The following is a 21,471-nucleotide window of genomic DNA, read 5'->3' as shown; positions in this document are numbered from 1 at the left end:
CAGACAGAGCTAAATGGAGGGAGAACTCTCAGCCTTGGTTGCTTACCCTGCTCTGCTCTGTTGCCTGGCACCAGAGCACCCAAACCTGTGCCAAATGACCTTATTTTTTTTCCTGATGTTATAAATCTGTCTGGCTCTCCCTTGCTGTCTCTGTGCCTCCCTGTGGATTGCAGGCATTGAACATCCAGTTGGAGAGGACAGCCAATAGCAGGAGGGTGAAGCCAGCCTGCAAAAGTCATTTGTGTGGCCCTGGCTGTTCCTCAGGCCACGATTACAGCCCAGAGTTTAACTACCCAGCATGGAATTGGCTCCTGGAACCTCCCTGCCCCTCCTGCTGCCAAGCACTGCCTCCAGCATCACAAAAGCCAAACTGGGAATCAAAGCTCCCTCCACGTGTGTGTGATTGCTTTGGAGCAAGGGCTGGACATGTGGTGGGGAGGGAGACCCAGGGAAACTGTGCCCTTCCCATCCCTTAGGGATATCCCATGTGCTGTCCGTGTTGCTGCTGTGCCCAGGAGGGGCAGAGATGCAGCAGGGAGGATGGAGCTGCCCTGAGCAGTGAGCACCAGCTGAAGAAATATTGATAATTCATATCCTGACTCCAAATCTAGCCCCATTTGACATCAGGGGAAACCTTTTTTCCCACACAATTCCTGCTGATGCCACTGAAGCACAAAGCAGGGAAGAATTTAGGGTGAAGCAGGGAAGAATTTAGGGTAAAGCAGGGGAGAATTTAGGGTGAAGCAGGGAAGAATTTAGGGTGAAGCAGGGAAGAATTTAGGGTGAAGCAGGGAAGAATTTAGGGTGAAGCAGGGAAGAATTTAGAGTGAAGCAGGGAAGAATTTAGAGTGAAGCAGGGAAGAATTTAGGGTGAAGCAGGGAAGAATTTAGGGTAAAACAGGGAAGAATTTAGGGTAAAGCAGGGAAGAATTTAGGGTGAAGCAGGGAAGAATTTAGGGTGAAGCAGGGAAGAATTTAGGGTAAAACAGGGAAGAATTTAGGGTAAAGCAGGGAAGAATTTAGGGTGAAGCAGGGAAGAATTTAGGGTGAAGCAGGGAAGAATTTAGGGTAAAACAGGGAAGAATTTAGGGTGAAGCAGCTCAGTCTGACCACTGGAATTAAATGGGGTCAATCTGGACCTAAATTTGTGGATTTTTTAACTCTTGTTGCTCTACAATAAGCAGAGAAACCCCTCAAAAGCAGCCTGTGCCTGCCCTGAGCCTGGCACGGAGCTCACAGGGGTGTCCACACTGGGGGGAGCCAACGTGGGGCTTTCTTCACTTTCTAACCCCATTTTATGTTTCAGAGGTCCCAGCACTCCCTCGTGCAAAGCCACCAGTGCTGGGAGGTGTGAAGAGCCAGCATCTGATTTTTTTCCTCAATTCACTGGATTTTCCAGGTGGCTTTTCTTTGCCACTTGTCCTTTCTGCTGATGGCAGGGCCAGCCTGGGGTTCTCCTTTCCACCCAAGAGTCGGTTTGAACTCCCCTTGGCTCTCCTAAGAGGATGTGGAATAGTTAGAAATCACCTTGAAAATCCCTGGCTGAAAGTGCAAACTTTGGGACAGCTTTTGGAAATCAGGAGGCTCCATCAGGCTGTGGCAGATTTTAACCCCTGGTTGTGTGGGTTGGGTGTTCTCCAGGTACAGAGACCTGTTAAAACAGAAGAGAAAGGTGTTTTGGTTTAGTGATGAACTTGTGGAGGCTGAGCAGCCTTGTTTTGTTGGTAGGAATGATCTTTAACATCCCACTCCTAATTTCATCAGGGGCACAGAACGTTTCTGTCCTGCAGGATTGCTGGGTGCTGGTTTCTCATACTGGCTTGCAGGGCCTGCTTGCATTCCTTTACAATGCAAAAAAAAAAAAAAAGAAAAAAAGAGGGAGTTTTCTGGTGGGGAGGAGCCCTTTTGAAAGCAGAAAGAGAATGTTTGTGGATGGAAATCCTCAGCTCGTGGGCGAGTGATAGGAGCAGTTGTAGCTCCTGCAACAAATGGTCCCTTCAGAGCATCCACCACAAATCCCTGTCGGTGGGAGGAGGCTGGAGCAGGAATTGTGCACTGGCTCCTCTTCATTAAACCCCCTCTGTGTGTCTGTGTGCACAGCAGGCTGCTGGGAATGCTGCAGGGTTTGTGATCCACAGCCTGTGGGATGTGGGTGTGGGTGATCCCTCTGTGTCCACAGGACTTTATTGTGACCTGTGACTGTCCCAGGGAGCACAAGGGACAGAACAGCCAAGTGCTCTACAGGACATGGAGAAAATGCCACAAAGCCCAGGCTGGGACATTGGCTGGGGCTGTGATTTTGGGGGGTGTTGGACATCACTCCACCTTTAGCAGTGGAAAACAGGCAGTTTCCAAAGCTCCCTGCTCTTCCCAGCATGTGTTTGGCGTGGAGAAAAGCAGAACTCTGGTTCCTGGTGGTTCCTCAGGCTGCTTGGGGTTGGGAACTGAGGTTTCCTCTCTGGGGTGTTTGGCCCTGGCTTACAGTTGGGTCCTGTATCCCATGGGAGGAGGTGGGTGAGGGACAGAGGGGCTCCTGGCCGTGGTGGGTCTTCTGCTCTTTGCTGGGTCATATCCCAACAACTGAAGTCTCCAGCCTCATGGTCACTGAGCCCATGAATCCTTGTGCTGCCATCCACCTCAGGAGCTGAATACCTGCTTTGGTGGCTCACACAGATGGATCACCCCAGGCTGGGACCCTCTCCAGCTGGTGGCTGCTGATGTCTGTCCCTGTTCTTGCCCAGGTGTGTTGTCACCAACCTCCAGCCCCTCAGAGCTGGGGTTGTCTTTGAGGTGGTGATTGCAGTGAGGATGCAGGTGGAAGGGAATTCCTTCCCAGAGTGGGCACTAAACACCAGGTGCTGCCTGTGCCTGGAGATCATTGATAAGAGCTGGGGTGGGGCAGAGCCTCCCCCTCTGCATCTGCAGCACAGAAATATTGTGGTTATTACCATGTTGTTGCTGTTCATTGCCCTAAGAGCACACCAGAGGCCACCTCCAAGCACGTCCTCCCCTGCTCTGACTGAGGGTTGGAAATCAGAATTTGATCTCAGCTCTCAAATCACAGCCTGGCAGAGGAGGACCAGGTTTCCCTCTGGAAATACTGAATGGCCACCAAACACACCCACAGCAGCAACTTTGGGAGGTGCCTTTGGTGTGGTCTGGTTCTTGCTCAGCCAGCAGCACAAACCTGGACTCTGTTCTGTTTGGAACCTTGTAGTCCTGGAGAGCAGGAGGGGCTGGTTCCAGCAGTGCTGTGGGGTCTGGATCCTGGCCAAGCAAACAAGGTCTGCTGGGGCTCAGGACACACACCATGGCCAAACAGAAAGGGTAAAAAGCCTTTTGAGGTAGCAACAAAGAGTAGGGAGAAATATTTGGAAGTGGGTAATTCTACAGCACAAATCCCAGGAGTGCACTTGCCATCACCCCTGTCCTTCTCACCTCAGTCTTCTCCATGGCCATGGGGCATTTCCTCCATCTGCCAGTCTGGGACTCTCTGGACTTTTTATAGTTACTCAAGATGTGACTTTCTATTTCTTTTATAGTTGGGATTGGAACAAGCATGATTTGAGCTGTCAGTTGTTCTGTTCTCAGTGCTCCTCCACATGATGCTGCTTCTGGGTTCCTGCCTCCTGAATTTATTCCCTTTGGCACATGCATGGCTGGAAGGACAGTGCCTTCTGGAGTTTTGCTCTCTGATGGTCTGTGTGACTTCCAAACTGCCTGGTCAGAGGCTCCTTTGTTTGTGCAAAGTCCATTTTCCAAGACAGCTGAATTGGGGCAACCTTTTGGGGCTGGTCCTTTGCACACACTGAGGTCCCTGGCCAGGATTTTTTGCTCCACGCTGACACCCCAGCAGGTGAGTTTGAGGGAGTGGGGTGAGCAGATTGAGTCTGGGGTTAAATATGCCTAACCTGCTTCCCAAAAGGGAGGGAGGTGGCTCTCTGGGAGGTGCTGGCTGTGCTCTGGAAAGCTGGGATGGCTGGGATCACACAGCTGGGTTTTGCTGCTGGAGAGGTTATCCCTGACAGCTCCCAGGTCATGGAGAGGCTGCAGCTCCTTCCCCTGTGCCAGCCCAGCCCTCCTGCCTTGGCCAGGAGCTGCTTTCTAAGCTGTAAATAATGCATGGCTATTGAAATGCCACCCGGAGAGGTGCCACAGGGCAGGCTGTCACCTTGCAAAGGGCTTGAGGTTTTCCACTGGCTCAGTCTGTAAAATGAGCCCTCACCCTGCTCGTTGCCCTCCACAAATTGTCTGGGCTGCTCCAGAATTTAAAGCAATTAACCCAAAGGAGGGAAGTACCATTTTCCCCCCACACTGATGGAGATTAACCCTGACAAATGCTGGAGTTGCCTGTGCTGTTCCCTCCTTGAGCAAATGAACTGACAGCCAGAAGTGCTAGAAAAGAATTTAAAGCAGAAACCCCCCCGAGGCTGGGGATGAGATGATTTACAGCAGCAGGACATCTCCTCCCACTGACTCACCTGTTCTGAGCTTGCTCAAGTTCTTGCTGCAGCCTTAAAAGCTTCAGGTGATCACAGGCACTACCTGTGATTTAAAACCTCGGTTTCCAGCCACCTTCCTCTCCCCTCCTGCAGCTGAACTAAGGACTAACCTGGTAGAACATCCATCCTGCTGCCATCACTCCCCTCCCACCTCCTTGCACTTAAGTGCTTGTGCTCCCCTAAATATGTTTTTAAGTCCTGTGACTGATTAGGAAAGGCCTTTGACTGTGAAAAGTGTAGGAGTTTTAATTTATTTTTTTTTAATAATTACTCCTCTGCTTCTGGGCAGAGTGGAAATTAGATTTTCTATTGACACACGGCAGAGATTATTTAAATCTGTCCTCACAGAGCCGGGAATCAACTGGTAGAAACTGTTATTAAACGAGGGAATCAGCCAGTGAAATAATTAATCTCCACACACGCTTCCTCCCCGCCTTGGAATTCCTCCAAACACACCGTGATTGTTTGTCCTGTCTAAACAGCCACTGCCTCGTTATTCAGGTGCTGAGGGGGAATTTGGTCCCTCTCCTGGAGTTTGGATGCTGCTCCTGCCCCCGAGGGGCAAAGGAGGCAGCGCTGCCCCAGAGAGGTGCCCCTGTACCCCCCAGCTGGCTGGGGTGGCTGCCACCCTGGCTGTATTTCCCAATTAAGACAATCAAGCTTTATAATGAGGCTTTGATAGAAGCTGTTTAAATTGCCTTTTTTTTTTCTGAGCCCTTTCACACGGGGCATGGTTAGTGCTGGTGAATGGAGGTGTTTGATGAGCTCATCCATCACTTTGACTCGAGGCTCCCATCGCTCTTGGATGGGAGTTCCCACCTCTCCTTGAATGGAAACGAAGCTTTGGCACAGCGGTGCCAACAGGGCTGGTGGCACTGCTGCTCCTGGTGCCCAGGGCTGGGCTGAGGCTTGCAGCTGGCACAGATGGAGCTTTCCTGGCACAGGCTCTGCCTCGGAAGCCCAGCCCTGGTTGCCTGGAGAAGAGGAGGCTCAGAGGTGACCTCAGCACTGTCTGGAACTGCCTGAAGGGAAGTTCTGGCCAGGTGGGGGTTGGTCTCTTCTCCCAGGCACTCAGCAATAGGACAAGGGGGCACGATGGGCTCAAGCTCTGCCAGGGGAAATTGAAGTTGGAGAGCAGAAAAAAATTCTTTGCAGAGAGAGTGCTCAGGCATTGGAATGGTCTGCCCAGAGAGGGGGTGGATTCCCCATCCCTGGAGGGTTTTCAGCTGAGCTTGGCCGTGGCACTGAGTGCCATGATCTGGTAAAGGGACTGGAGTTGGACCAAGGGTTGGACTGGATGATCTCAGAGGTCTTTTCCAACCCAATCCATTGTGTGATTCTGTGATTCTCATGTCCAGGCGTTTCTATCTGTCCCCTTGAGGTCCCCCCTTCCAATCTGACACTTCAGCATTGCACATGGAGCCATCCCTCACCTCATGTGGTGGAGAAAGAACCCCCCTTTGGCCACGGGCTGAGCATCCCACCAGCACTCAGGAAAGCCAGAAGGGGCTTTTGCATCTCAAAAGGGGCTGATTGGCACTTTCAAGCAAAGGGATCCCAAACTGCAGAGAGCAGCCCCTGCCCACGTTCCGTTCCCAGCTTTGGCTGGCACTTGTCTTGCCAACACAGGACAGCCTGTGTTTTGACACATCCCAGTCCCTGAGAAACGGGGCATTCAGCCCCAAGGCTGATGGCTTTTGTCTGGCACCGTGTAGCCCAGGGTGCCAATCTGCTCCTCCAGCTGTTTCACGCTTCCCTTGCCCATATTGGGGTGCTGGGGTGGGGGTTTGGGGGAAGAAACTGTCCCTGTGTGCTGAGCCTCCTGTGAAGGTCAGTTCTCACCGTACTGTTGGGGATGAGGATTGGTCCTCAACAGCATCTTGGCTGGGAGAAATGCCCATCTGGAGTGAGTCCTCTCCTGCATTCCCTGGTTTAATGAGCTCTCAGGTCATGCTGGTCACTGAGTGCTCAGATGGGGTTCATTATCCCAAAGATGATGAGTTGGAGACTTGAGAGGAAAAAAAAAATTCACATGTCTGTTTACATAATATGAACAAATTACAGACCTTGGGAAGATTTGTTGTTGGGCTGATCTTTCCAGCATCATTCCAGCTCAGAGCACGGTGACACAAACCCTCAGCACTGATGGGTAGAAAACAGAGAAAAGGCAGAAAACAGAGAAAACGTTCTCGTTAGGAAAGCAGAGGGGGAGGTGCTTGGGGTGCAGTCTGATCCAGCTGATAACAGAGCCTGGGTTGTAGCAGGAAAGCTGAACAACCGGGCAGGGAAAGCTCAGGGAAGGGGTTTGTGGTTTTCCTGCCCGTCTGGCAGGATTTGTGTGTTGCAGGGTGGGGGGAGCCGGGCAGGGCTGGGGGGTCTGTAAAGAGCAGTGTCTTGCATTCCTTCTCTGTTCTGCCCACTGAAAAGGCGCCTTGGCAGCAGCTCTGTTTGCATCTTTGGGGGGGAGCTGAGCACTGAAAGCCCCAACACGAGCGAGGAAATTACCTGCCAAGAGCAATGAAGTGCTGGGCGAAGGTGAAGTTTTCTTTGGGCGGTTCAAGCTGTTCCTCGCTGCCTGTTTGCCTTTGTTTGGCTCTGCAATGGCCAAGGCCACTTTGGGCTGCCCCTCTGCTGGAGAAGGGGCTGCTAAAGTGGAATAACTTCGGGAGGGGGAGAAAAGCTGCACAAGGAACTGTGCCCAGCAGGAAAAGGGACCCACGGGGTGCCAATAAGTCAGGTTAAAGCCCTGCTCCAGGGAGCAACTTTCTGCTGTACTTACAGAGGAGTACTATTAAATTTCATTGGAACAGAAGATGAAAAAAACTACAAAAAATATCCCTTTTTCTTTTGAAGGCATGAGCAGGGAACTGGGTCAGGTTGGATCCTGTTATTCCTCCTGTGATGAGAGCTGAGGTTACAATGCTGGCTCTGTTCTGCTGGGTTGAGTGGGACCCATTGTTTTCTGGGCACGTTAATGTAAAGCAGCTGCATCCCTGGGGCAGGGAGGGCTCCAGGAAGCCACACACTGGGCAGGTCTCATGGGCTTCAGCAGGGATCTCCCCCCTCTGAGTGTGCCCACCAACCAAGGGGAAGCAGGGCAGTGACAGCACAAGGGCTTGCTTGGCCAGTGGGACTTGTGTTTATTGAAGATCATGCAAACCAGCACTTTTCTGGCTGGACAGATGTGAAAATTATGATTAAAAGTGATAGCAAGGCCAAACCTCAGGTGAAAGGCTTTGGCTGTCCCTTCATTTGGCAGCTGAGACCTTCTCACCAGGAATCTCCTGCAGCACAAGTTCCTGGGTGTCCTGTGCTCTGTCAGTGAGAGCTGGGAGGGGGTCCCTGACCCCCAGATGTGGTTGGAGAACACCAACCCCATAGCTATGGTCAGCTCCAGGTCTGTCCATCCTCCACCCTGGATGGGGAAGTGACCCCTCAAAAAACAGTTGTCTGAAACCTGTCCATGGTCAGGCTGGAACAGGAGTTGGTGGCTTCCCTTTGATCTGTCTCTCAGTGTGTCAGGACTCATGTTGGGCTTCAGGCCCTCCCTTTGGACACCAGAGGTGTTGGGGTGGCAGTGGAAAGGGCAAGGGTTTGCTTTGGAATGAAGATAAGCCAAGGACCAGAAGGGGGAAGGGAAAACCAGGGGGTGCTCCCAGCCCCTGGCTCTGGAGAAAACTTCTTCCCAAAGAGTGTGAGGGCCAACCAGGGACCTTGGGGCCAGGCTGGAGCTGCCCCTCGTGCTCTGGCTCTCATCAGAGCAGCACAGGCAACAGGGGACCTCAGCCTGCCTAAACTCTTCCAAATGTGATCTGTGCTCCAAGAAAATAAACAGTTTAGGGAAAGCAAAGCCCCAGGCACAGACTTTGGCAGCTGATCACTCCCTAATTGCAGGAAGAGAGTTGGGAGAGGGGGGGTATTTTTATTCCTTTGGGCTGGTTTCTGATGAGAAAACTGTGCTGGAGGATCAGAGTTGAAGCTTCTCTTCCCTTATCCCCCACCCCCAAAATTCCCATTTTCTTCCCCTTTGGAATTCAACTTATTTCAAGGAACAGAAAATACAAAGAGCCCCTGCAAAGTGTGAACCTCAAACCTTCAGCAAGAGCCTGTTCAGTTGGAGACCTGGAGCTCTCCACAAACTTTTCCTGGGCTTTTTTTGTTGTTGTTTGATGGCACCAAATGCAGGTTTGAGGGCTGGGAGAAGATTTTGGTGGGCAGAAGTGAACTGGAGCCTGGCTGTGTGTTTCCCCCAGCCTGAAGCTCTGGAATGGGATGGGGATAATTAACAACAGCCCCTTTCATCTGCAAATAGACACAACGTGTCAAAACTCATTTGGCTCTCAAATTTGTGGTGAGGACAGAGCAGGAGCAGCCACATGTTCCCACCCCACTCTGGGGGTCCCATCCAGCCTGGTTTGGGGTCATTCCTTGCAAAAATAAGACAAAGCAGTAACAAAACCAAAGGAGAGGCTGAAATGAAGGATTTCAGGGAAACATCCCTGCTGCTTTTGCAGAAGGGGCTGGAGCCCCAGCCAGCCCTGCCTTGGCACTCTCCATCCATCCATCCATCCATCCATCCATCCATCCATCCATCCATCCATCCATCCCTCCATCCCTCCGTCCCTCCCTCCATCCATCCCTCCCTCCATCCCTCCATCCATCCCTCCCTCCATCCCTCCCTCCATCCATCCCTCCATCCATCCATCCATCCATCCATCCATCCATCCCTCCCTCCATCCCTCCATCCATCCACCCACCCATCCATCCATCCATCCATCCATCCATCCCTCCCTCCATCCATTCCTCCCTCCATCCATCCCTCCATCCCTCCCTCCATCCCTCCATCCATCCCTGGGGATCTCCCATCCCTCACCATCCCAGCCCCTTCCTCTTGCCCCCTCTCACCCTTTTCTTTTTCCTTCTCTTCCTTTCCACTCACTGGTTGTTTTAAACATATTGGCAGCAAATTGTGTGGTTTTATGAGCAATTTGCTGGTGATTTCTCTTCCTGGGGCCTCTTTCCTTTGGGCACTGAGGTCCCTTTCCCAGGCAACCCAGAGCACATCAGCCTCCCATCTCCCTGGTGGGGAGCTGCTCATGTAAATCCAGTGTCACTTGGGTATTTTTGTATCTACTCAATCATCAAAGTCCCTTTCCAAGAGTCTTTTCAGCTTTTTATTTTCTCCTGTGTTAGAATTTAAGGAAAATGCTGTTTGTTTTATTGCAACCCATCATTTATTGTAATGCAAACATGAACAAATTCTTATTTTGGGCCAATTCTTTTCCAGGGGGTTATTTACAGAAGCAACAATCCCAACATGTTGTTTTCCTTTGAATTCTTGATTGTTTTTCTGTTGGCACTTTTGCAAATTGCCTTTTCTGCAAATGCAGGTTATTAATGGGGTGTCAGCTGCAGTTTCTTATTTAGCTGGAGTAGAATTGGTTGGAAATACTCCAGCACAGTTTGTCAATAGGAAAACTCAGGTTTGAGAGCAAGATTTGTCATACAAAGGATGATACAAATACATTTTATTTTGGGGAGGATGAGGATAGAAAAATGGAGTACTCCAAGAGCAGGATATTTACTATTTTTCTTTTTGCTCTGGGTTCAGTAGAGTTCTAGCACAGGATTGTGATGGATCCCAAGGGCTTATTTTTAGAATTTTGTTTAGCAGGAAATTAAAAACAAGTTGGGGAAAATCCCTCCCTGTTCTTCTAACACAGAAATGGTGGTTCTCAAACTGAGCAAGACACTTCCCTCCCTGTCTGAATCCAGGCTCTGCTGGACCATGACAGGAGCTGGATGTGCCTCATGCAAATGAGAGCAGTTCTGATTGTCCCTGCTGGAGATATTTATCAAGCTGCTTCTCCTGGTAACTACTTCATTTTCCAAGAAGCTCGTTGCTTTTCAAGGTTTAATTGGGTCCTTTCACTAAATACCAGAGAGATTGTGCTGCAGCAGCTGAGGCTGGTGAGAGCTGCAGGGGAGAGGGGGCTGGTGGTGGAGCTTGGCCATGGGAAGGATGAGGAGCATTTTTTTCATGGAGTCATCCAATCATTAAGGTTGGAAAAGACCTTGAAGATCAGCAAGTCCAGCCATTAACCCAGCACTGCCAAGCCCACCACCAACCTGTGTCTCTAAGCACCACATCTACAAATCTGGTCCATCCCAGGTGTTTAGTTTGATTTACCCTCATCATTGAACCTTCTTGAGGGGTTACCATTGTAGGCCACCATCAGTGGCACCAAATCACCAAGTGCAGCTGCTTCTCCAGCCCCAGCAATTGGCCCCAGATGGATTTTCCTGGAGTTTCCAGCTAATGGATCTGTGACTTGTACTTGGCCAATGTTAGTGGGTCAAATTTACATTGTTTGGACTGAAAGGCAAAAGCACTGCATGGGGTTTTTTCCCCTCTTTTAAATTAATTTCATTAACTGGTTCGATGTATCTGGTTCCTTTCTTGTGTATTGTTTTTCTTGTCAGCTTCCAAAACCACCTCCCACAGCCCACGTGCCCATGAAACCCAGTGCAGAAGCCAATCCCTGCCTGCAGTTCTTGCCTGACTTTCCTTCCCCTTGGTGACACTGTGGGGTGACACTGTGAGGTGACACTGATCTGTGAGGTGACACTGTGAGGTGACACTGTGGGGTGACACTGTGAGGTGACACTGATCTGTGAGGTGACACTGTGGGGTGACACTGTGGGGTGACACTGATCTGTGAGGTGACACTGTGAGGTGACACTGTGGGGTGACACTGTGAGGTGACACTGTGAGGTGACACTGATCTGTGGGGTGACACTGTGAGGTGACACTGATCTGTGAGGTGACACTGTGGGGTGACACTGTGAGGTGACACTGATCTGTGAGGTGACACTGTGAGGTGACACTGTGGGGTGACACTGATCTGTGAGGTGACACTGTGGGGTGACACTGTGGGGTGACACTGTGAGGTGACACTGTGAGGTGACACTGTGGGGTGACACTGATCTGTGGGGTGACACTGTGAGGTGACACTGATCTGTGGGGTGACACTGTGAGGTGACACTGTGGGGTGACACTGTGGGGTGACACTGTGGGGTGACACTGTGAGGTGACACTGATCTGTGGGGTGACACTGTGAGGTGACACTGTGGGGTGACACTGTGAGGTGACACTGATCTGTGGGGTGACACTGTGGGGTGACACTGTGAGGTGACACTGATCTGTGGGGTGACACTGTGAGATGACACTGATCTGTGGGGTGACACTGTGAGGTGACACTGTGGGGTGACACTGTGAGGTGACACTGATCTGTGGGGTGACACTGTGAGATGACACTGATCTGTGGGGTGACACTGTGAGGTGACACTGTGGGGTGACACTGTGAGGTGACACTGATCTGTGGGGTGACACTGTGAGGTGACACTGCTCTCTGCTGGTTGACTCTTCATCGAGGTGAAGGATTTGATGCTGCTGGAAAAGGTCAACACTCTATTCAGGGATAAAAATGACTTTTTCTTGATATTTGTATTATCAGCTTTTAGAATTTAATATCTGCCCGTGGAGACATCACACCATGAAGTCCTGGGGGTTGGAACAAGATGATCTTTAAGGTCCCTTCCAACCCAAACCATTTGGTGATTCTATGAGTTTAGTAAAGAAATATAAATCACAGCTGCTTGACTGTTGTCATTATGATAGGAAGGATTTATTGAGGAAGATCTTTGTGATACCAACAGCCCTCCCATTGCCCCACCACGGCCAAAGCCACAAGCCCCATGTCAGCTCTCCTGGGGCACAGGAGGCTCTTGGATGCACAGAATTGACTCTTCCCATCAGATACCCTGAGCTTTCCGTGTGGAGTAGAGGTGGAACAGGCCTTGGTGTGGAGCCAAAGAAAATGCAGAGGGGTTTGGAGAGGGAACCATGGAAACACCAGGCTATTCCTGGAGCAGTCCCTGGGCTGGACACACTGAGAAGGTCATGGGGGGCATCATTCCCAGCGTGCCACACCAGGGATCTGCTGCAAGAGGAGAATTCAGGGAAATTCCAGCATTCCCTCCAAGAAACAGCCCAGTGGCAATAGGAGATCCTGTTTAGGGATGTGATTCCCACAGAGCATTTCCCAGCAGGCACAATTATTTTGTAAATGGCCATAATAAAGTGAATTTTGGTGTCACACATCAGGGACAAAATGAGGAGCAAACCCTGCCCAAGACGAGCTCCAGTTGGGCAAAGTGCCCTCCCTGCCCCCCAGATCCTGTGGCACTCACTGCAGGATTGGGCTGGGACTCAGAGCAGGGGAAGGACATCACCCAAGGGCATGTCTAGACTTTAGGACATGAAAACTGCAAACCTTTGCAAAACTGGGAAGGCTCTTGAAACAAGAGACCAAAATAATTAATCCCCACTGGTCCTTTCCCTTTTAACAGTAAAGACTTAGGAATTTTGAATGTATTTACTAGTAAGCTGTGAAGGGGCTTTAAAGTTACATATTTTTATATTTATATATTTTTTAAAATCCTCTTTACCCAGAATCTCTCTAAGGAGAGGAGTGAGATCTTTCCAAGCTGTTCATTTCTTAAGGCAGTGAGGGACAGAGACTTTGTGCTGTTAATAAACCTCTCAACCTTTCTGTGGTGGTAAACAAAGAGCTGAAGCAGCTCCAGAGTAATCCCAGCAACACACACTGGAGTGAAGTAAAACTGAAGTGGTGAAGTCAAAGGTGAGGATGAGCTGGGGAGGGGCAGTGTAGGAATCTCCTGTCTCCAAATTTTGGAGTGGGGAGGCTGATTTGAGCTCTGTGTACTCCTTTTATCCCTTTTTTTCCACTCCCTTTTATTCACTGGCACTTTAGTCTTCCAGCATCAGTGGGTGTCCTCAGGTCCTGCATGAAGAGAGAGGAGGAATGAGCAGTTCATTCTCATCTTCTGTGGTTTGTTCATCCTTATTATGATACAAACATGATATATTATAGGATATTCAGCACACATTACATTATTATATACACCCCAAGCAGGTTCCTCATTTAAGCTAAATAATTATGTTTTCTTGTCTCTGTTCCTCCTCTGAGGCTGGGGGAGCTCAACCATTTAGTGAACATTATTTACTAACAGAGGACCTGCCTTTGCAGCATTTGTTTGTATTCCTGCCCTCCATTTCCCAAATAGCCTATTCCAGTGTTTGACTGCCATCATTTGGAGCAGGGACTTTGAAAAAGCACTTTGATACCACCACTGTTTCAGGGCAAATCTTGTATCTGAGCATTTTACCTCTTTTTTTTCTTCCCGATGACTCATTATGTTCAATAATGTTTTGCTGACATTTTTGTAAATAGTTTTCTCCCCAGGTATGATATGAATTTCTTACTGTAATTCTTCACTCTCTGGGGCTGCCTCTTCATTTTTCTTGAGCTATTCCTTTGCCCTGCAAGGAAGAGGCTCAGTAGCCCAGTTATCCTTTGGTACACGACACGTTGGTGTGTCTCATGTCACGATTCTTGCAGTGCTTGAGAGAAATGTCATGAATTTTAAACCAAGAGGAAACCCCTGTTTTTTAATTCTGTTTGATCTAAGCATCAGCATTCCTGTTGGTGGGATTTTTTTCTCTGATCTGATTCCATACCTCATGTGAAATGGCTTTCAGTTCAGTGTGTACAAACCAGCATCCTGCCAATGTGTGAGCAGGAGCTTAATGCAGGGCTGTGTTCCCAATCCTCTCATTACACTGGTTAAAACCCCAGCTGGGGCTAAAAAAAAAATCAGTGTTTTCCTCTGTGGAACAGCCTCCTAAAATGTCAGGATGAAACCAAGTGGGTGTAACTGATCCCCCAGTAAAGCTCGTAGGGATTTGTAAGATCTTCCCCCAGAGATTTGGGGCCGTTCTGTGGCCAAACTTTGTGGCAGAGCTGCAAGTTGTTCCAGCTGTTTGTTAACATCACATCACCCTCATTTCCATGGCGTGGCTCAGAATATCCACTGAACTGTTTATGTTAAATCATGTTTGTGTCCCGGGGGACAGAAGGGACATGGGCTGATGCAGGAGAGCAAACCCTCCCCCAGAACAGGCCCAGGGCTGCTCTGCCCTGGGGATTCAAGAGATTGCCTTTGACACAGGGTGAAAAGGCAGTTTGTACAAGAGAATCAATCTGTTCCAGCAGGCATCAGCTAAATCCCTCCCAGGGGGAAAAGGATGGAGCCCCAATGAGAAATTCTCTTTTGCTGGCTGGCAGAAATCATATACAGGCTGCAAGGGAAAAAACAAATGTGGAGCAATATTGAAAGCAGCTCAAAACAAACAAACATACAAAAGAGCTGTCCTGAAATTATCCCCATCCTCTCTTTGCTATCTCCTTGGCTTTGCTAATTTAAAGCCTCTCTAGAAGTCCCACAAGAAGTGACATGATGGCACCACTCCAAGCAGGGGGTGAGATCCATGTTGGATACCCCAAGGATCAATGCCTGGCTTTTTAGCCATGCTGTTAAAAGGTTATCAACCACTCACAGGGGTACCTGAAGGGAAGTTCTGGCCAGGTGGGGGTTGGTCTCTTCTCCCAGGCACTCAGCAATAGGACAAGGGGGCACGATTGGCTCAAGCTCTGCCAGGGGAAACTGAAGTTGGAGATCAGAAAGAAATTCTTTGCAGAGAGAGTGCTCAGGGATTGGAATGGGCTGCCCAGAGAGGGGGTGGATTCCCCATCCCTGGAGGTTTTTCAGCTGAGCTTGGCCGTGGCACTGAGTGCCATGATCTGGTAAAGGGACTGGAGTTGGACCAAGGGTTGGACTTGATGATCTTGGAGATCTTTTCCAACCCAATCCATTCTGTGATTCAATGGATGTGGCACTGAGGGAGAATCCACCACATCTTGATCCAACCCTGCTGTGAGAATCCACCACATCTTGATCCAACCCCACTGTGAGAATCCACTGCATCTTGATCCAACCCCACTGTGAGAATCCACCACATCTTGATCCAACCCCACTGTGAGAATCCACCACATCTTGATCCAACCCCACTGTGAGAATCCACCACATCTTGATCCAACCCCACTGTGAGAATCCACCACATCTTGATCCAACCCCACTGTGAGAATCCACCACATCTTGATCCAACCCCACTGTGAGAATCCACCACATCTTGATCCAACCCCACTGTGAGAATCCACCACATCTTGATCCAACCCTACTGTGAGAATCCACCACATCTTGATCCAACCCCCCTGTGAGAATCCACCACATCTTGATCCAACCCCACTGTGAGAATCCACCACATCTTGATCCAACCCCACTGTGAGAATCCACTGCTTCTTGATCCAACCCCACTGTGATCACCAGCCCAGGGCACTCCGTGCCCTGGGCTGGTGATCACAGTGGGGTTGGATCAAGGGTTGGAGTTGATGATCTCGGAGGTCTTTCCAACCCAGTTGTTTCTATGATAGTCTCAGACCCACACCTCGCTAAACCCATAACCACATCCCTCTCCTTTCTCTGCCCCCCCAGCCTGAAGGCCGTGCTGATGGGGAAGCCCCAGGACAACACGGTGGACCTGTCGGGCATCCCGCTGGCGCCGAAGGACGTGGAGCGGGTCACGGCGTACCTGCAGCACAGCGCCGAGCACATCGACACGGTGGAGTTGGGCTTCACCGAGCTCACCGACGACGTGCTGCTGCAGCTGCTGCCCGCGCTCTGCCGCCTGCCACACCTCACCACGCTGGCCCTCAACGGCAACCGCCTCACCAAGGCCATCCTGCGCGACCTCACCGACACCCTCAAGGATCCCAAGAAGTTCCCCAGCGTCACCTGGATCGACCTCGGCAACAACGTGGACATCTTCTCCTTGCCACAGCCCTTCCTGGTCAGCCTAAAGAGGCGCTGCCCAAAACAAGGCAACTTGCCGACCATCCTGGAGTTTGGGGAGGGTCAGCTCAGCGATCTGGAAGGGCAGGATGGTCTGGTTGAGAGCCAGGAGGACCTGCCAGCTGCATTGGGCAAGACCGACAGCACAGACTCGCAGCAGACGGACAGAACAGACAAGGCTGGGGAGCTCCCCAGCTCGGAGCGAGGGGCTGTGACCCCACAGACATGATGTCCAGCTCCAGGGCTCCTGGGTGAGTGTGCTGAGCAAGGATTACTCCAATCCAAGACCTCAGAGTTGCGGGGTCCTGGCAGAGGGGCAGCTGAGATGTTTTGGGAGCCTGGACTGCTGCCTCCCCCTGTACCATGAATGCTGATGATTTTCTTTTCAAAGAACAGGTAAAGGTGATCACGCTGAATATTTGTGTTTTATAAAAGCTGCCCAGGTATTTTTAAGCATTAGTGATGTCCTGTGGTTTTGGTTCTCTCAAACATGCATCTCCAAGGGTGGACTGTGAGGGCCTTAGAAGAGCAGGAAGAGGGAGCAGAAGGGTGCCCAGCCCGGGCAGGGAAGGGTTCCTCTCCTTAGTGCTGGATCTGAGGTGCCCAGCCTGGGCAGGGAAGTGTTCCTCTCCTTAGTGCTGGATCTGAGGTGCCCAGCCTGGGCAGGGAAGGGTTCCTCTCCTTAGTGCTGGATCTGAGGTGCCCAGCCTGGGCAGGGAAGGGTTCCTTAGTGCTGGATCTGAGGTGCCCAGCCTGGGCAGGGAAGGGTTCCTCTCCTTAGTGCTGGATCTGAGGTGCCCAACCTGGGCAGGGAAGGGTTCCTCTCCTTAGTGCTGGATCTAGCCAGGCCCTGCTGCTCTCCCACAAGTGATGGACACTCAGCAGTCACCCCAGAGAGCTGCCACTGAGATAAACCTGACATCCTTTCCAGTCCTGACTGCAGGAGTTGCTGATGAGTGTCACACACTAACTGGGGGTATTTCTCCTAATATTGTGAGTCAGCTTGGAGAGAGAGCTTTGCTTTCCTGGTGTGGAACTAAATCCCTGTCCACAAGGTGCCTGGACACCACCCTCACCCTCCAGCCTTACTGAAACCAGGCTGGCACTTGTGCCTGCCCAGTATTTATTGAGATTTTGTAAAAAGCAGTTTCTCACCAGCTGTGCTGCTGTAATAACTCCAGAGCTTTTAATTGTGGTACCTGGAACTTGCACCAGCAATGCTGGGAGTGTGTGACCCATCTGGGGGAGTGATGCACAAAACAGAGTGCTCAGCTCAGGCTCGTCACTGTTGCTGACAAGAGACTACAATACTGAAGGTTTTTAAAGGGAAAACCAATCCTGGGGTTCATCCTTCTATCACTGCCACTAAGAGTTGGGCAGTCCCAGCCAGCTGAAAGGCTTTGGGTCACTCAGCTGTGTCCTTTTGCCCCCTGGACCAGAAGTGCTCTGTTTCTAAAACCTCCCTCTGTTTTTCTCTAAGAGACTTGGGTTTGATTTTATTATAATTTTGATGGAAAATGGATCACCCAGAGCAGCAGCACTGGAATGTGCACCTTGGCTTTTGAACCACAATTCCATTTGATCCTAAATCTCAGGAGAGGGCAGGAAAGTGTGAAACACTTGCTCTCCCTCCCATTCCAAGGACCAGATGTGACTCTTTGCAGAGGGGGAGCCCCTTTCTTTGTTCCAAGCCTCTCCCCTGGCCAGCTCACAGGTTGTTCTCTTGGCTCCCAGCACTCACTCTGGCTTTACTTCTGCTGGGTGCAAACAGTCAGACTTGGTTGTGCCTTTGGCTCTGTCCATTCAACATCCCAGCACCAGGAAGCTTTTCCAGAGCTGCCAGTGGTTGTTCCTCCTCTGTTCACAAGTAGGTAAGTTTAGAAGAAACTCTGTCACTTGTTTTAATACATTTGGCAACATTCAGTATGATTTGCATGTATCCAAGCCTTTTTTTGTTTGTTTTTTTTTTAATTCTAACTCTTTCCAACAGGCATGAAAAAACTTTGCAGTGAATAAACTGTTCTGTTTGAAATCTGTAATCAGAATAAATGACAATGTTTAATACCCAGTGCTGAATTTTTCCTCTGTCCAGGTGGAATGCCCAGCAAAAACCAGGAGCAGAGAAGGCAGTGCTAAGAGCTGCTGGTCTGGGGTCTGGGTTCAGCTCTGTGCCCAGAGAGCATTTAGCCCTTCTGAGACAAGGAAAGAACTAGAAAGAGCCTTTTATCAATATATCCATGGATGCTGAAGGATGCACTGAATTACTTTCCTAGGAAAAGAAAAAAAACCCCAGAGTTCTAGCAGAGACAGTTACTGGTTATAAAAGCAAAAGGCTTTGGCTAATCAGTCCCTTCCTCACAGTGTGGATTAGTTCAATTATCCATTTAGTGCACTTCAGGATAATGATGATTCTCTGGGCTCAGGAAAGAGGGGGGTTTGGTTTTGGTTGTTTTTTTAAAGAAAATCAGTGTGAAATGCTTCCCTTCCCAGCTCATCAGCATCAAAACAAGCTCGGGGCTCCCTCTGTGTACAATCAATGTTCCTTGTGCTGGTGCTTCGGGTCAGAAGCATTTAAATGGCCCTTGCAAGAAGGATTCAAGCACTGAAAAATCACTGCTGGTAGAATATTGACATTGACTGAGGTCATTTCTTGTCAAAGAGGGGAGGAAATGGCCACTATAAAATCAAGAAGTCCATAAAACACCCCAGCCTGGTTTGGTTTGTTATCTCCACCAGCACCACAGCTCTGCCTGGGCATGAAATAAACTGGTGTGGGGGAGAAGATTTATGTCTTCAGCAAGAAAACTGTAATTGGAAATCATTCTGTGCAGACTGAGGAGCCCACAGCGAGGGGAATAGAAACAGCAGGAAGGAATGGGAGAGGCATGAAGGGGTTGGTGTGACACACTCAGGGGGTGCTTCCAGCTGGGTTATCTCTGAATTCAGAGTCTGCACAAGACCTGTTTGGGTTTTGAAAGGGATTATTCATTTCAAATGAGGGTTACACTCCTGGGGATAGTTGGGAGCCCCAAGCACGGGTGTGTGGGAAAGCAAAGAAGCAACAGAAAGTGCTGCTGGGAACATCCAGAAGCTCAAAAATCCTTTGGCCAAAAGCATTGCTGATGCTCACCGGCCCCTTGCAGAGGGGCAGAAGAATTGCAAATGTCAACCCAAAAATGCTGCAGAGGAAAGGTCCAAAAGTGGCCCAAAGGACTAAGGGGGAGGCAGCAGGGGCTGAGGGGTCAAAGGGCTGCTCAGGCAAAGGCACCACAGCGGGTTATCCCACTGCAACTGCCTTTGCAGTCAGGCACAAACATCTCAGGGCTCTCCCGTGGTTCAGCACACCCCTTTGGAGCAGCAAGAGAGGAGGAAGCTCCTGACCTCATGCAAGGACCACTCGTGTCCTCAGAAAGGCAGAGACTCCCATGTTGCATTAATGGGGAGCACATCGTTGGTAGCTGCTACTGCCACAGAAACTAATTGAGCTTATTAGCAGTGCTCATGGAATAATGCTAATGAGGAAGGGACAAAACAACTGACCTGAGCTCTGCAGTGAAATGTTCCTTGGTGAGCAGCAGATTTAATCTCCCCCAACATCCAGAATTTAGGTATGCTGGACTGCTGTTCTGCTGAGCAGACAGTTCCAGAGCAGAGCCACCAGCCCTCCATATGCCCCAGGGACTCTCCTGAGACCGAGTTAGGTCACACACACCAAATCAGGCTTTCCCCACAAGAAACATAACCCCTGGTCAGACCAAAACCTACAGAAGTACTCTGGTTATTGTGAGAAAAATCAACTCCTGCTTCAGCTGGTTGAATTAGAAGAAACCAGCAGGAGCTAAAGAAGATGTTGGCAGGATGCAGTTTTCCCTGTGGAGAGGGTGACTGGAGAGGGTTCCAAGAGAGAAAACTCGGACAAATCTCACCCACAACATCTGGGACTAAAAAACTGACCATATAAAAACCCAGGAGGAGTTTAGGCTAAACCTTTCAGCAGTTCTCACACTACCTCAAATCTGGTAGTTTTTCCCCTTACTAACAGAAGGAAAAGTCCTGGCTAGGGGAATCTTTTGCATTATTCATTGGCAGCTGATGCCAGTGTGTTTAATATTGGCCCTGGAGATAGAAAACAGTCTGCTTGAGCTCAGCTGATATGGAAAATGTATACAGCAGCATTTGGAAAAGTAATGGAAGTATTATCCCTCAAGGACTGCTTGCTTGACATACCAAACACTCAGCAAGCACAGTCAGAAACCAGAGGGGTTTCACCTCCTGCTGATCACAGAGCTCAGAACCAAAATTACATCGCAGTTGGGATGTGCCTGATTCTTGGTGAAATCATTTTCCTTGGTGGAATGATAAGGCCAGTGCCAAAAGGGCCCAGGAAAAAGGTGCCAGATGCCAAATGCTGAGCCCTGAGGAGAACCAGCCTCCTGAACAGGCAGAAGTCCAGGGCAGAGGTTTTGGTGGTCCCTCTCATTGCTTCACTGAGTATTGAAAACTCAATCATTTCATAGTCAGTGAAGCCCAGACAGCCTCCAACCACCACCCCTTCCACCAGTTTGTAAACAGCAGGTCCAGCAGAGCCCCAGCCCTGCCAGCACAGGAGCTGTGCCCACTGGGAAGGACAGGGGGAGCCCTGGATCCAAACTGGCACTGCACACAGGAATTTAGGGATGTTACTTGTCAACTGCATAAGCCCAAGGTTCAATTACTCCCGATGGATGGGGAACTGGAGGTGCTTTGTTTTATAGCCTCTTCTGGCACTTTTGGGCTTGCATTTTCTACCTTCTCCTCTGTGAACATGCAGAGACAGAGCTGGTTTTAACTTCAGCTTAGTTTACAGTTCTACAGAAAACTGAAGACCTGATTTAATAGTCAGAAGATGCAACCTGTTCACCACCACCTTTAATTATATGGGCAGTTTTCTGAGTTTTCTCCTGACTCTTAATAGTTTATTGATTCTGTGGCTTCTGTGCCATTTTTCTTCTTTGCTTTTTATTAACTCAATCTGAGGAGAAAATAAACCTGTGGAACACCCTCACAGGAGGCTTGGCTGAGCTGAACCTGCTGGGGCAGGCTGAGCTCTGCACTGCCAGTGGCCTGTTGCATCTCTCAGCTGTTAATGGAAGCA

At 49.9% G+C, this 21,471-nt stretch overlaps 1 protein-coding gene across 1 annotated transcript in view; it reads left to right on the top strand.

The window, feature by feature from the left end:
* The window catches only part of LRRC75A (leucine rich repeat containing 75A), a 54,584-nt gene extending 36,183 nt beyond the window's left edge, over positions 1 to 18,401 (top strand). The window contains exon 4 of the mRNA XM_071574952.1: positions 15,981 to 18,401. Coding sequence (XP_071431053.1) covers positions 15,981 to 16,566 — 586 coding nt within the window. The 3' untranslated portion in view covers positions 16,567 to 18,401. The remainder of the gene's footprint in view (positions 1 to 15,980) is intronic.
* The last annotated feature ends 3,070 nt before the right edge of the window (positions 18,402 to 21,471 follow it).

Source organism: Pithys albifrons, chromosome 21 (assembly GCF_047495875.1).
Source record: "Pithys albifrons albifrons isolate INPA30051 chromosome 21, PitAlb_v1, whole genome shotgun sequence".
NCBI lineage: Eukaryota > Metazoa > Chordata > Aves > Passeriformes > Thamnophilidae > Pithys > Pithys albifrons.
The sequence above is the reverse complement of the archived record's forward strand: the minus strand, read 5'-3'. Positions and strand labels throughout refer to the sequence as shown.